This window comes from Pezoporus occidentalis, unplaced genomic scaffold (assembly GCF_034315485.1).
Source record: "Pezoporus occidentalis ecotype Australia unplaced genomic scaffold, CSIRO_AGI_Poc_V1 ctg4, whole genome shotgun sequence".
Lineage (NCBI taxonomy): Eukaryota > Metazoa > Chordata > Aves > Psittaciformes > Psittacidae > Pezoporus > Pezoporus occidentalis.
Window position 1 is genome coordinate 21,567,390 of NW_026915724.1, and position 14,639 is coordinate 21,582,028.

The 14,639-nt window shown below is 38.7% G+C and overlaps 1 protein-coding gene across 11 annotated transcripts in view; it reads left to right on the plus strand.

The window, feature by feature from the left end:
• PTPRM (protein tyrosine phosphatase receptor type M) overlaps nt 1-14,639 on the plus strand; it is a 473,439-nt gene that overhangs the window by 304,972 nt on the left and 153,828 nt on the right. For all 11 annotated transcript variants that reach the window (XM_062632987.1, XM_062632988.1, XM_062632990.1 and 8 more), the window contains one exon: nt 11,701-11,833. In XM_062632987.1, the coding sequence (XP_062488971.1) occupies nt 11,701-11,833 (133 nt within the window). The remainder of the gene's footprint in view (nt 1-11,700; nt 11,834-14,639) is intronic.

The window sequence follows — 14,639 nt, forward strand, 5'->3', positions numbered from 1 at the left end:
AAGTGATGTGAAAAGAACTGATGAGGAAAATGGCTATTTAAGGCATTCCTAATCAAATAGGGCAAATGGAGATTTTTCTGTAACCCCTAAAACCTACAGGAAACATATGATAAATGAAATGTAGATCAGAGGTGACCATTCAGAGAAGGCCTAGTCTATTCTTCTCTCTGTAATAGATTTGGTGCATCTAACATTGCTTTGGTTTGGACAGGCTTTTTATTGGCAATACTGTAACTGCTTCTGAACTGTGAACAAAAGAATTGCTACACTGTATTGGCACAGAGTTAAAATTCTGTGGAATTATTTTTCTTTCCTTATGCTGATTCTCCTTTTCAGGTCTTGTAGCCATCCTTCCTACCCCAAAACAGTGTTGACTCTGGAAATGCTTTAAAAAAAAACAGTTTTGTGTTTTTTTTCCTGCTTTTTATGAATTTATCAAAAAAATATTTTTTAATTTCTCTGTGAGTCATTGCATGTATAATTCTCTTTATCTTTGAGCAGAAAGAGCTATGTTATGCTCTCCTCCAAGAAAATACATAGATAGTGAGTAATGATAAGTAAATTCTGAGAGTGATTGTGAAGGATTTATGAAGAACCCATCATAGGGGATACAACGTAGAGGGAGGCTAGTAGTGGAAACCAGCAGGAATGTCAGCCTCATCTATGAGCCAATGGCAGCACAGGCCAAAAAAATGCACAGATGTGCAGACCTACCAATGGGATTCCTATATTACATTGTCCTTCTGCCTACACATTGGCAAAGTAACCACGTCTTCACTGACTTTCAGTTTGGAACTGTTCATCAGTGTTCCTGTAAATAAGTCCTCAGTGGCATCAAGTTCAGAAGACAGTACCTTACTCCACTGTTTCCTACCCATAGCTTCAGGTTACCCAGTTCCCAGGCTGGATGTGATCCCTTGCATTCATGGATGGAAAATAAAACATGCTAAGAACACTTCAGCCTGAGTAGGTCAGCTCCAGAAACATTACTCTGATCTGAATTCACATCTTTCCTGCCTGATGAACGCCGAGTACTAGAAAAATACATTTTTCATCTCCTGAAGAGGGCAGAGTCATCTTCAGGCTACAAATCCACACCTTTTTTGTTTGCAGAAGATAGCTGAAATAATAAACTTTCAGGGATGTCCGATATTTCTTGACACTTTTCAGAATACTTTCAGTAGTAGATCTGGTGTTGAAAGCATGAGAGTCAACCAGAAGTCTCCTTTGGTGACAGGTGAAATTTAAATGTCCTTGGTGAGGGTGATGATAAATTATCCAGTCTTTCTAATGGAGTGGTTAGAAAGTGGTGCTGACTTGCTTAGGAAATGTATATATGGACACAATCAGTTGGGCTGACTGCTTTCATTTTCTTGGAACTAATTTGTGTCACTCTTCTACCCTGAGTACTGTTGAGTTGAGGTTATCTAGAGAACCATAAAATCAAATGTTTCAGGGCTAAAAGCTCCCCTTGTTGTACATTATACCTTTAGGACTTCTTGTTCACACAAGTCAGATTTATAAGATGTTGCACTTCTAATGGTTGCAAGTGGTACCTTTTCTGCAGAGCATCAGCTGGTAGTGAGTCCTACATTTCAAAGTACTGAGACACCTGCAGTTCCAGCTCTTGTCGGTGCCTCTTTCTCAAACCTCCTTATCCAGTATGAAACCTACATGTATAAAGCTAATTTGATCCAGCTATGTTCATGTTGCTCCTTGGTCAACCCTCTTGTTCAGAAATTTGCATCTCATGAAGTCATATTGACTTCTGCTGTGTTTGGCTCGTCGGAGAGCAGTTTGGTAAAGAAGCGCAGTTTCTTCTTTCCATAGCAGTCAGGATAATTTTATCTTTTGTTTCAGTGGCAGGTACTGTCTTTCAAATATGCTGCCATGACTTTTCCCTTTGTTGACACAGAGGTCTCTGATGTGCACCATTGTGTCTGCTTCTTTGGCCACAAGGAGTACTTACAAATATGTAACCAAAAACTTCATATTTTTTTACTTAGGAAATTATTTATTTCCAAGAAAGATATCCAGCATGTCTGTATATTCTAGACTGGTAGTGGTGTAGCTGTTGAGCCTGCTTTAAACATCCCTTGATGATCTCAGTGCTATTAAACTGCAGGAACTTACACTTTCTTTCTTCCAGTATGAGTGAGGGTTTCCAAATGCTTGGGTGCCCACTGGAGAGGAAAACTTTTATGTATTTTAATTATTTAAATTTCCTTGATTAAGAGGAAAGAGAAAGAAAAGGAGCTAGCAGGAAGGTTGGTGGGTTTGTTGCAGAGGAGAAAATGAGCTGTTTGTCAAGGCTTGCTTGCTTGTTTTCTTGTCTGTCCTTTTTTCAAAAATCACAGTTGCCAGAAAAATCCAGTCTAAGGCGCCTGGATTAAAATCCTCATAGAAAATAGATTGTGATGAGACGAAAAGATGTCAAACTGTGAACTTTATTTGGTTTAGGCATGTTTTGTAAAGAATGTTATTATACTTGACAACCAGAAACACAGATGTTTAGCAAAAAAAGTCTTTTCGCTCGCATGCACCAACATGAATCATCTACCAGTGAGAGATAGAGTTCATTTGATAGTCAGTTAAATGAGTCATATTCATCAGTGAAGTAGTTCTTTGCATTTCTTTTCATGCAGTTCTTTGTTGCTTATATTTACATTTTTTTAAAGAATATAAAAAACAAAATTAATAATTCATAATTATTGTTACACAGTGGAGCCTTATTTTGATAGTCCCTTCTTAGCACACATCTTTTAACAAGGCTAATTTTTTCCTGCATTTAAAGAACATCCAATAAACAATGTACAAAATCAGCATGGGTGTCTTATGGAAGTACAGAAATCTTTTTTAGGCAAGGACGATCTGTACACAGCAATATGTATGGAACCGGTGATAATAAATTACATAGAAGGTACTTTTCTGCTAAAATATAAGTGCTATTTGCCATCTTTCCCATACATTCAAGAAATAGATTTAGGAGCACTAACATGTCATAGGAGGGAGAATCAGGATACATTGATTTCAACATTTAAATGGCTCCTGTGCTCAGCAAAACAGAAAGATAACATAATCCCTACCCCGTGGAAAAGCAGTTTATACATGAGCATTTCCAAAAGAGTCCAAGAACAGAAAGGGAAAAATACTGCAAAAAGTGAAGTAAAGCAGACCTTACTCTGAGGCATTTACAAAACCAATATGTTTGAGGCATGGAGTAGGGAGAGAAAACTGAAAAAAATACTGATCAAAATCACCCTCTGTCACAAATTATATACCCTGCCCAACACCACCTCATAACTTCTACCATATGGACAAAAAAGCAGTGCTGTTTTGAAGGAGAACTAGGAACACTGATTTGAAAGCTAACAATGAGGAAAGGGAGGGAGAACTTTCTCCCTGGAGTTCTACCAGGAGTAATAAAACAAAGACTTTGTTAGCGGAGTACATGCTGGCTAGCAGATGAGGACTGAATGCCAGTCACTTACAGTATAAACAGACTAGCCAGTGTGGTAATTCATTTCATCTACAAATTTGTATGTGTTTTGGGTCTTGTCCAGGACAGCCACAAATCCTGGCATCTGGAATGAACTTGAAGCTCGAATAAAAAGCATGTTGGATTGGCTTGCCTTTTCATAACACCAGTAGTGCTGCTACAGACTTACTTAAAAATGAGGGTACAGTTTCCTGCAGTCACGGGGAATATGGGGATATAAATGCTGCAGAAACTTCTGGAGGAAACTGGATATTTTACACTACTGCCCCATTCAGGTGTATTTTGCAATCTGTGACATAGGACTGTAATTCCTGTTGATCGTTTGACATTTCTGAGAAGGACCTATCTCTGTGGAGCACCCCTTTTCATATCAGTAGCACAGACATATTTGTGTACATTCTTTTGTCATACTGCCTTTTATCCCAGCCCTGTACTTTTGGCGCTTCTGCTTTTCCTACCTTTATGTTCCTTCCTTCCTTGGAGCACCCTAACAATCATCATCCATAAAAAATTCCATCATCCATAAAAATTCTGTCCCTCAAATCATTCTTGAAGACCTGTTTCTACTGTGTTACTAATTGGAAATACTGAGTGATGCCAGCTAGCTAAAGGAGCAGGAAGGGTAGAAGTCTTCATTTATTTGGGCATTGTAAATGCATTTTCTTAGGGATATTTGCCTTTCCCTCCCCCTTGTGATTGCTGTGCTTGCCTCTTATAGCCTAACTCAGCTAGATGGTATGCTTTTAGTGGCGAAGATTGCTCAGCTGTGTGCTTGCCCTGTTCTCAGCACAGTGGGCCTCCCAGTCTAATTTAGAGTTTCCAGATTCTACTATCATACAAATAATAGAGAGTAATAATTATAATGGCCTTTGTAATTTGTGTTGTCTTTGGAGAGCATGGGCAGAGACTTTAAAGACGAGTTCTCTGATATTTTCAGTCTTTTTACTTTGTGGTAGGGACAATAGAATCCTAGTGATGGGTATTCCAAAGAAGCATCACATCTCTCTTCCGCCTTTCTGCCTTGTACCATTTTGCATGATTTCTGCCACCTAATCACACTGTAGCTGTCACACAGGGGTATAATGTTTCATTTTTCTACTCACTCTATGAAGTATACTAAAAGTAGGAGCTGAGATAGTTGAATCACACTGCTGGCAATAAAAAAAAATCATGGTCTAGTTACTAACACAAGTTAGTTTTGAGTTTGACTGGGAAGAAGGATGATTGGGACTAACTTCATTATTACTTTAAGGCCTTGTAAAGTTAGCCGTTACATCAGTCACTGGAACACCTGTGAATGAAATACAGTTGTAAAGTCTTAAAAGTGATTTACCAAGCAAGTAACCTTTTAAGCCGCAGAAAGGAAGTATAAAAGGTGGCAGATATGAGTGAGACAAATAAAATTACACCAGTGTAGTTAATTAAAGGAAGGGATTATTTGTTGACTCATCTAGAAGAAATGTCTGGATCTTTTAAAGATGACTTTGGATAAAACAACCTATAGCTATTTTTTAGTACTAACAAACGGCTTTGATCTTAATCCTTTCTTCAAAAGGATAACTACCAGCTTCTAGATTATTAAACCAGGATTACTTTATTGGTCATTCTTTACTATAAAATGCTCAGTCCTTTCTAAGTACACTTTTTTAAGGGGTTAATAAACACTGAAAAGCAAGTCCAAACTTTTTTCATTTACAAAGAGAAAATGAGAAGTTTTGTTCAATTTGGTTGAAGTCCATTTCTTTTAGGGAAGAACATTTTCGTTGGTTTTGAAAAACAAAGTAACGAAAAGAATGATTTTTTTTTTTTTTGCTTAATCAGTGATCAGTCTTAGCTTCCATTTTAATGAGGAATAGTTCAGCTCAAACTTTTCTATCCATAAACTACCTACAGGAGATTATTGCTTATGAGTTTTGGGGTTGACCAATAACATGGCACTTGTGCCTTCTAAGTGAGAAAGAGATGGCAAATTTTCCAGCCAAGAAAGTAGCAGAACCCTTTTCTGAAAAGTATTATTCCTACAATACTAATACCAGACCCTTATTCTCTAATGAGAACTAGAAATTCTTCAGAGACAGGAAAATTTTTACCTGGTCTTCTAACCCTTGGTACAGAAATATAAATTTCATTGCATGAAGTAATTTAAGAATTCACAGTATGGCAGATGCTAAATATTAGCAACTAGAATATAATCCAGTTCTCAATCTGAAGAGAACATAAAATGCCAAGAAGTGGCTGAGTAATCACTGAACTTCAGAAAAGGAGATTCTAATGTTAAGAAAAAGGTAATAGATCAGGTCTGAGAGTTGGAAAAAAGTGAAATAAAATCCTTAGGTTGTTTCATGGATACTACTTAAAAATATTATCCCTGGATCTTGCGAAGTACTGAACAAAATGGGACCCATGAGGGAAAGTCATTAATCAGGCCAGGTGAATACAATTTTTCTCAAAGTGAAGGAAAAAAAACAAAAAAAAAAAACCAAAAAACTTTCAGATTTAAAATGCTTCTGTAGGGAAAGCCACAAAGAATGGGCAATAAATAAGAAAAAGGGAAATTGAAATCACTGAGATTAATTAGAAAAATAAATAACTACGGCTATGGAGCCAAACAATGTTACTGTCTTCAACTCTATTCAGTGCAGAAAGACTGTGGAAATACTTCACTGGGTTTTGTGGCACCTTGGGGTTTACCTATAATTATATCTCTGTTTTTCACTTCTGGCAGGAAGCACTCTAGCTCTCATCAAATAAGGACTTTTCAAAGTCAGCACCTTAATCCTTTTTAAACTGGCAGGAAGCATTTCCTTGTCCTTTCATTTTCTAAGTAGTAACCTTGAGCTGTCCAGTGCTCACTGCTCTTTGTTGACCTATTGTCTTTCTAGAGGTGGACCACAGTGTATGTATCAGCTTGACGTTGACTCTTCCAACTACACTAGCCCTGACAGTCTCAGTAAGAAAACAGAAGTGAAGTTACTGTGCAAGGTTTGAAGTCAGGTTTCTTGTGTGCAAGGATAGAACCAGAACCCCCTAAGTAAGTCATTACGTCCAGTGTTACAAGGAGAGTAGACTTAGCTCAGCTGCTGGCAACAATATGCATTGTTCTAATTAAAACCAGGTATTTTAATGGAGATACAGAACTCCAGTAGTCTTGCAGTTATATATTGTTAAAGGCACTAGAGTGATCAAGGAAATAAAAAATTGCTATGTCAGACACACTTGTTGAAACAATAATAATAAAGAGAACAAAACACCAGGGCTATAATATCATGATACAATAGAATCATAGAATCATGGAATGGTTTGGTTTGGAAGGCTCCTTAAAGATAATCTAGTTCCAACCCCTGTGGACACCTTCCACTAGACCAGGTTGCTCAAAGCCCCAGCCAAAGTGGCCTTGTGCCTTGTACAGTTAACATCATTTATGTTAACTATATAAGTATATACATATACATACAAATATATGTATGTTAATATTATTACTCCAAATAATAGTGTATAGTTAACATTATTTCTGTAAAGAAAGATTACAGTTCACTTAACTGTTTCAGTTGTATCAGTACAGCAGAGTAAAAGTGAAATCATGGCATTGTTTTTGTAGACATTTGAGATAATTTTTTTAAATCTTCCTTGAAGACATACAAACAACACTAAAAGCACAGATTGACATTGAAGTTTATCAAGTGACAAAACAGATTTCGGGACTACTGCCCTAGCTGCTTCAATCCTCTTCCGCATGGTTCACCTTTCTCTCCATGGCGCCAGTGCAATTGCCTGTGTAGCTATAGGTTTAAAGTGAGTTAAGAAGTAATTATGGTGTGAGAGTCAAATATTACTCTGGACCAAAAATACCTTTTAGACAGAAACTAGAGAGAAGTAAACTGCCAGCTTTTATCATAGCAAATGCACTTCAGAGTTTAATATTATATGCTGTACAGTATGTTTGTTAAATAACATGGAAGAGTGAGTGTTGAAGCAGCAACTCTTGAGTATGATGCTAAGTGATGTGGGTTACCAGAACTCAAACTGGACTCTGAAGGATTTCAGCAGAACAAAAATTAAACTGAATAAAGAGGTAGTGCCAACTCAAATTTCAGTCTTCATAAATGCAGTGTAGTGTTCAGCAGAGGTAAGTTTGAATTACTTTAAATTTGAATTACTTTTAACTCATACAAGTTTCAAAATTGAACACTGCACTGAAGAAAGGGATGCAGGTTTCACTGTGAAGAGTGCACCAGTGACCAGTTCAGTGTTCATATGATGTCAAAAGAAAACCAAACAGAATGCAAAGGGGTATAAGGAAAGGAGTGGAACACAACAATTTTTACAAATCCTGTTGTACAAAAACTGAAGTATGTTAAAGGATTAAACAGTATTCAATACAATTAAGAAAGTTGATCCAGAATTCATAACACTGAAAGGCTCAAGGGATGCTCAAGAAAGGTGAAAGGTGGCAAATTTAGTTCATTTACCCAAATGGATTTTTGAAACCACTGATACCAAGAAAGGTTCACCAGTCAGTCAGGGAATGACTGGGATGCTGAATGGACCTAAAGGAGAATTAAGGTAATGCCAGTCTTAGGGTTTTTGTAATAATTAATGATAGGAGTTTTTAAAAGGCATGTCAAACATCACATTTCCAGTTTAAGACAATCTGTTACGAGTTAGGCTGAGTCCATCATAGCGGGAAGCTTTATTCTATTTTTAAATCAGGGTGGCATCACATGCACTTTTCTTACACAATTTGAGATGAACCCTCACTTCAATAATCAATAGATAATGCAGTATGGTGAGTTCAGAGTCCTGATGTTAGGCTTTCTATCTCTTCTTATGTAGGCTTTCTTTGAAGAATTTGCTGTAGTGATGGATTCCCCAGCTTGTCCATGACTCCCAAGAGAGTAATACTTTGTGTCATTGAAGGCATTTCATTAAAGTTGTGCTCCATGATACAGAGAGAGTGTGCGTGCTCTGATAACAATTTCAATATTGTCTCCTCTACCTAGTGTAACTCTCAGTGGTTCCACTGAAGTGAGGACCCTGTGCTGTCAAAGAGAGACTTGACATGGATAAAACACATTGGGTAGTTGAGAGTTGTGTGTGAAAATGTAGCAAGGCTGCTTTCACTTACTGTTAATGTTTAGTATTCATGATCCCAAAACTAGCATTGGGAGTCTTAACTAAAGGAATAAAACCATGAGGCAGAATTTGATTTAAAGAAAGAATTGCCAGTGAGTATTCCAGGAAGGTGAGGTACCCTGAGAGAGATAATGAAGACTAGACTTTGGAAGGAACCAGTCTTAGAAATTACATCTAGAAAGATACTGCCTGTTGTTGACTTTGCATTTTTACTTGTCTGGATTTTAGATAAAAAAGAGGACTGTGAAGTTCTTGTCATGTCTTGCTATTTGGAACATACTTGATTCACTGTTTCTGTTTGCCAAGTTTAATTCAACAGCTGCCTTTTGCACAATGATACTTTAGATGTCTTCTGAATATCTGCTACAATTTGAGTGCCATGCAGGTTACAGCAGTACAGTTTAACAAAATTATTTATATATGACACAAGGAAAATAGAACTGTTTATAACAGGATTTTGTGCATCTGCACTGAAGAAAATAGAGCTAGATTCTGTTACCTTTACTTGTATGAAGTGAGAATTTTACTAATTCAGAATTGTGTTGTGTATTAACAATACAGTGTATTGCTGTTGAACTAATACTCTGGTGGGACTGGGCACAGAGACCAGCAGCAGATCATCTTCTCTTACTTAGCACTCACACAAAATACCATGGCCAGAATTTTCCAAAGAACCTGGTTCCTGCAGTTAGCGCTAGATATATTTTGATTTAAGGTTATCACCTTCTCTGGCAGCAAGACAAATTACCAGGTTTTCCTGGCATTCCTCCTTGTAAGGAGTTTTGAAGATGTAGTTACACAAAAGTGTAACTGTGGCTACGCAGAAGTACTCAGAACTGGTTACAACTGCGATTGTAACATTGGAAATGCTTTCATTGGACTTTTCAGAAAATACCTCTGCATGTAAACTGATCACAGTTTTGCTTTCCCTCTGTAATGGGTTGACCCAGGCTGGACCTCAGGTGCCCAGCAAAGCTGCTCTATCACTCTCCTCCTCAGACGGACAGGGGAGAAAAAAAATAACAAAAAGCTTGTGGGTCAAGATGAGGGCGGGGAGAGATCACTCACCACTTACTGTTGGGGGCAAAACAGACTTGACTTGGAGAAATTAATTCATTACTAGTCAAATCAGAGTAAAACAATGAGAAATAAAACCAAATCTTAAAAAATACTTCTTCACAGACCTAATTTCACTCTCAAATTCTCTACTTCCTCCCCTCCAGTGATGCAAAGGGATGGGGAATGAGGGTTGTGGTCAGTTCATCACTTGTCTCTGTCACACCTTCCTCTTCAGGGGAGGACTTCTCGCACTCTTCCCCTGCTTCAGTATGAGATCCCTTCTACGGGGTGCAGCCCTTCAGGAACAGACTGCTCCAGCGTGGGTCCCCTGTGGGGTCACAAGTACTGCAACAAACCTGCTCCAGTGTGGGCTCCTCTGTCCACAGGGCCGCAGATCCTGCCAGGACCCTGCCCCAGTGTGGGCTTCCCACGGGGCCACAGCCTCCTTCAGGCGTAACCCTGCTCTGGTGTGGAGTCCTCCATGGGCTGCAGGTGGAGATCTGATCCACTGCAGACCTCCATGGGTTGCAGGGGCACAGGCTGCCTCACCATGGTCTGCACCACGGGCTGCAGGGAAATCTCTGCTCCAGCACCTGGAGTACCTCCTCCCCTCCTTCTGCACTGGCCTTGGTGTCTGCAGGGCTGTTCCTCTCACATATTCTCAATCCCCTCTCCTGGCTGCAGTTGCACTGGATTTTTCCTCCTCCTTCTTAATTCTGTTATCACAGAGGTGCTGCCACCATTGCTGATGGGCTTATCCTTGCTAGCGGTGGGTCCATCTTGGAGCCGTCTGGCATTGGCTCTGTCAGACACGGGAAGCTTCTGGCAGCTTCTCACAGAAGCCATCCCTGTATTCCCTCCCACTACTAAAACCTTGCCATGCAAACCCAATACACTTTCCAAGAAAAGGAAGTGAAGAAACAAGTAAAATATAATTGGTGGTATCAAAGTCATCTGTGAAACCCAGACTATGAGAGTAGAATGTGTTCTTGAAATATTACACTTCACTTAGGCTTTACTCTTCCTTCTCCTTTTCCAAAAAAGCTGTAGCAGGAAAGTGATCCATAATCCCTATGTCCACTTTATGACATGGTGCCTCAAATAATGAATGCTGTCACATTTTGATTTTTTAAAAAAATGGAAGTCCATAAAAAAATAAAATTGGTTTAGTGAATTGAATGTTGCTTCCTTAACATTTTTCATCCTGAACTCATTTAGAGGAGGAAATGGATATTTCATCAGACGTGGATTTGACGTTCCATCACATTATACAGTAAACAGTACAAACGATATTATTTTTTTCAAATGGAGAAGCTGGAAGAGCTAAGACAGTAGCTGCTGTAAGGCACTGGTTATCTCATTTAAACAGATATTAAATGTAGGTGCCAGTGGTGTGATCATCAGCTGCTTCCCACTTTGTGAATAAATTGCTTAGAAGGAGTCTTTTTGCCTACCAGATGTGACCTAGATTTAGATTTCCAAAGGCTAAAAAAAAAAAGTCTATTGTGTAAAAAACAATTGTGGGTAAAACGCATGGAAAATGAGCTTATCTCACTTTTCCAGGTGTTTAAGCTAATATGTTATGGAATTACAGCTTCATTTATGAAAAATAATTGAGGAAAATGTTCCAGCAAATCAAATTTGGATAAAGGCTTAGGCTGGTTATTGTGTTGTTAGCAAGTTTCTAAATGGCAGAAAGAAAGCGAAGCCAGCACAGATAATAAAAATACAGAAATTTCTGAATCTGTGAAGAGGCTCTTATAAAAGGTTCAGGGCTGGCAGAGGTATCCCACCTGTGTTGTGCTCTTGAAAAATATAATGGAACAATATGAAGAATTATATTCTTATCAACACATATGGAAGCAGCATTTTTTTTCTTAAAAGACCAGGCACTGATATCTGTTGGCTCTGGATAAGACTAATGACATCGGTAGGTTAAATGATAAACATCGAAAGAATAACATCCTTATTATTTTTCTATCTCCTTTTTCCTTTGACTGATTCCATAGGGGCTGCCACTCGAAAACCAGACCCAGAGCCTGAGAAGCAGACTGACCATACCGTTAAAATCGCTGGAGTGATTGCAGGAATCTTGCTGTTCGTCATTATTTTTCTGGGGGTCGTGCTGGTAATGAAGAAGAGGTGAGCAATTAGTAGATGTTCTCTATGTATGTATTCATATCACAGCATCTCCTACAGCAGTTCTCAGTTTGATATTGGCAAAAGTATCCAGCCACCTTCATGCCCTTTGCCACAGAGTTTAGGAAGTACTGCTCCTTCCCACCCCAAAGCTCTGTTGAGTTTTCACAAAAACCACAGTTATCTGTTTCATCCCACCGCATTTGCTGTGAATTAATGTTTGTGGCTTTGTTATAAAAGAAAAACAGCCAAAGGTTAATGGTTCTAGCACTTTATGCATTAGTACTGCATGATGGACTCTAATCATAGAACAGTATCACTATCCTAAAAGTGTGAATCTCCACTCTATTCAACAGAATATTAGATATAGTTTCATTCTTGCATGTAAAAGAAATCCTCAATCAAACCGAAACTAGTTCTAAGGTAATTTGTGCTAAGAATGGGGTCTCTATTTTCTGCATAAATGTCATTCCCTGAAAAAAATATGAGAACATTGCAAGGCTGCTGACTGTTTCCAAATGCTGGTTCAACACACACATGGACTGAGATTGTTTTGTTTTGAATAACATTTGAAAACTAATACAACATTAGAAGTGTAAGGTTTCTAAACCTGATTGCCTTTCTCAACACTATAAAAGGAAAAATAATAAAGGGGAAAATACCTCATAGCTAGGGAGGTGGCCTGGGTAAGAAGAAAATCCATGTGATCATAGGAGCTAAATCTACATTGGAAGAAATTAATTAGCAAATAGAATTAAGTTCTTTGGTTTTATCCTGAGCAGCTGTAGAGATAGGTTTTGGAAATGCGTGAGGGCTGTGTAAAGGAACTGAGTCACAAATTCTCCTTCCATGTCTGCCTTACTGTCCCTTAACCCCTCACCTCTTTGCTATGCACGCTGTACTATCCCGTATTCTTCCTTTGTTAGCAATCTCGGTCTGATTTTGCTATCCCAACAAAAAGTGATTTAACTGTACGTTAACTAGTTTGGCAAGTCTGAGATAGTCCAAACCCCTGAGATGCCTGAAATTCTTCCAGAATTTGAACAGAGGAGGTGCATAGCTAAGGAGGCAGCTGCCTGACAGTGCCTCTGGGTAGGCAACAAAAGTAGCTGCTTTTCACTCTCCTTGAAGAAAGAAGCTGGGCCATGAGATAGAAGGGCTCTTTGCAGAGAAAGGTGAGCTGTGGCCAGGGCTGAGGGATAGGTCATGACAAGAGGCGGGTAAAACAGTCAAAAGCTACCACAGAGAAGAGACTGAGTCTTAAGCCCCAGGGTTAGTCTGGCTGCAGCAATGAAATTGACCCAGTAACCAAATCTTCTCAATAAAGTATGGTGTAGCCGAGTTAAAATCTGTTCTGACTTTGCAGTTCTTTTTTCTTCCCACTTCTGATTTCTTGTGTCATTCATACCTTCAATTTTAACAGTTGAACTCCCAAACTCCTCCTTAGGGCCAGACACAGCACTTGTCGTGCAGGGAGGAAGGAAGGCTTCTCACGTTGTCTGGCCAATCCTTCTCATAATTCCCTGGTCAGGACTCATCCCTCTCTCTCTTCCAGCTCTGAGTCTCTCCTTAAGTGTTTGCATCAGAGGCAGAATGTATTCACCTGGGGGAGACAAGTTCTTCTTAATCTTGAAGGGAAGGCATTGTAAAATGATCCAAAAAGTTTCACAGTAAATAAGGTGTCAGGGTCTCTGGCTAAATGGATGCTATACCAGCTCCTGCTTCATTCTCTAGGGAATAGCTCTTTGATAATCTAATTGTTAGACACAGGAAGGCTCACATGCTATGTGTTTGCATATTAATGCAGAAGAATACTTGATTCCTTCTGTCTACCACAGCACAGTAATTATTATTCATAGTATTTCTGTTGTTAGAAGAAAAGTGCATTATGTGAGCTTCTTTGAGGTTTGAAATAATCTGCTTTTGACGGAGATAAAACTATTAAAAGTACAAGTCCAGGAACTCTGTTACCAAATGCAAACATTTTCATTGCATAGTACAAAAAGAATGGTACCAATAACTTAAACATATCCCAGAATGATGCTGCAGCCTTCAACAAAACAAACTGAAACGAGTTGAAATGAATATTAAAAAGTAAGAATGGTTCATCTGTGTAACAGGATGTGACTAGGCTTTAATGAGTGTTTCAGGAGGTTGCTATATTGTGTCCCAGACCTCTAAAGCAGATGCTGTAGCATAGAAGGTCCTGAATACAGTTATACTCATGACTTAAGCAAAAGATGAACCAATTATTCAATCATTTGTTATTAGTGCATTTATTCACTGTGCTGCTGAGAGCCTCTATGGTTTCACCTTGGTTCAGTTACAGTGTATGCATTATGGATTTGAAGAAAATGTATAAATCATTCTCCAAGCTTATTATAACTGTAGTGGTTTTGCAGTTTTATGGTACTTTAAGTGCTACTTTGTGAAACAGTCTTATCAAGCTAGCGTGTCATTTGACTACTGTACTTGATCATTTTACTTCATTTACTTTATCAGGCATTTTACTGGAGTAAAGATCAGAGTGAAAAATAAAATAGCACCTTATAATTCAGTGGCACCTTTCCCCTGGGAGCTACTTTACTCTCTCCATTATTACGTGCTGGGCTGCGGTGCAAGGTTTCACTGTGCTGGGTCTACATGTTCTGAAACTTTTCTTGCTTGGAGTTGGCTACAGTACTATACCATTCACACTCCTCTATCCCAAGGCATATCCCAAGGCATATACTGTCTGTTACTCATTTCATGGAAATTGTAGACCTGATCTCCACATCTCACCAGTAGATTAAATTTATTCTGTCTCTGG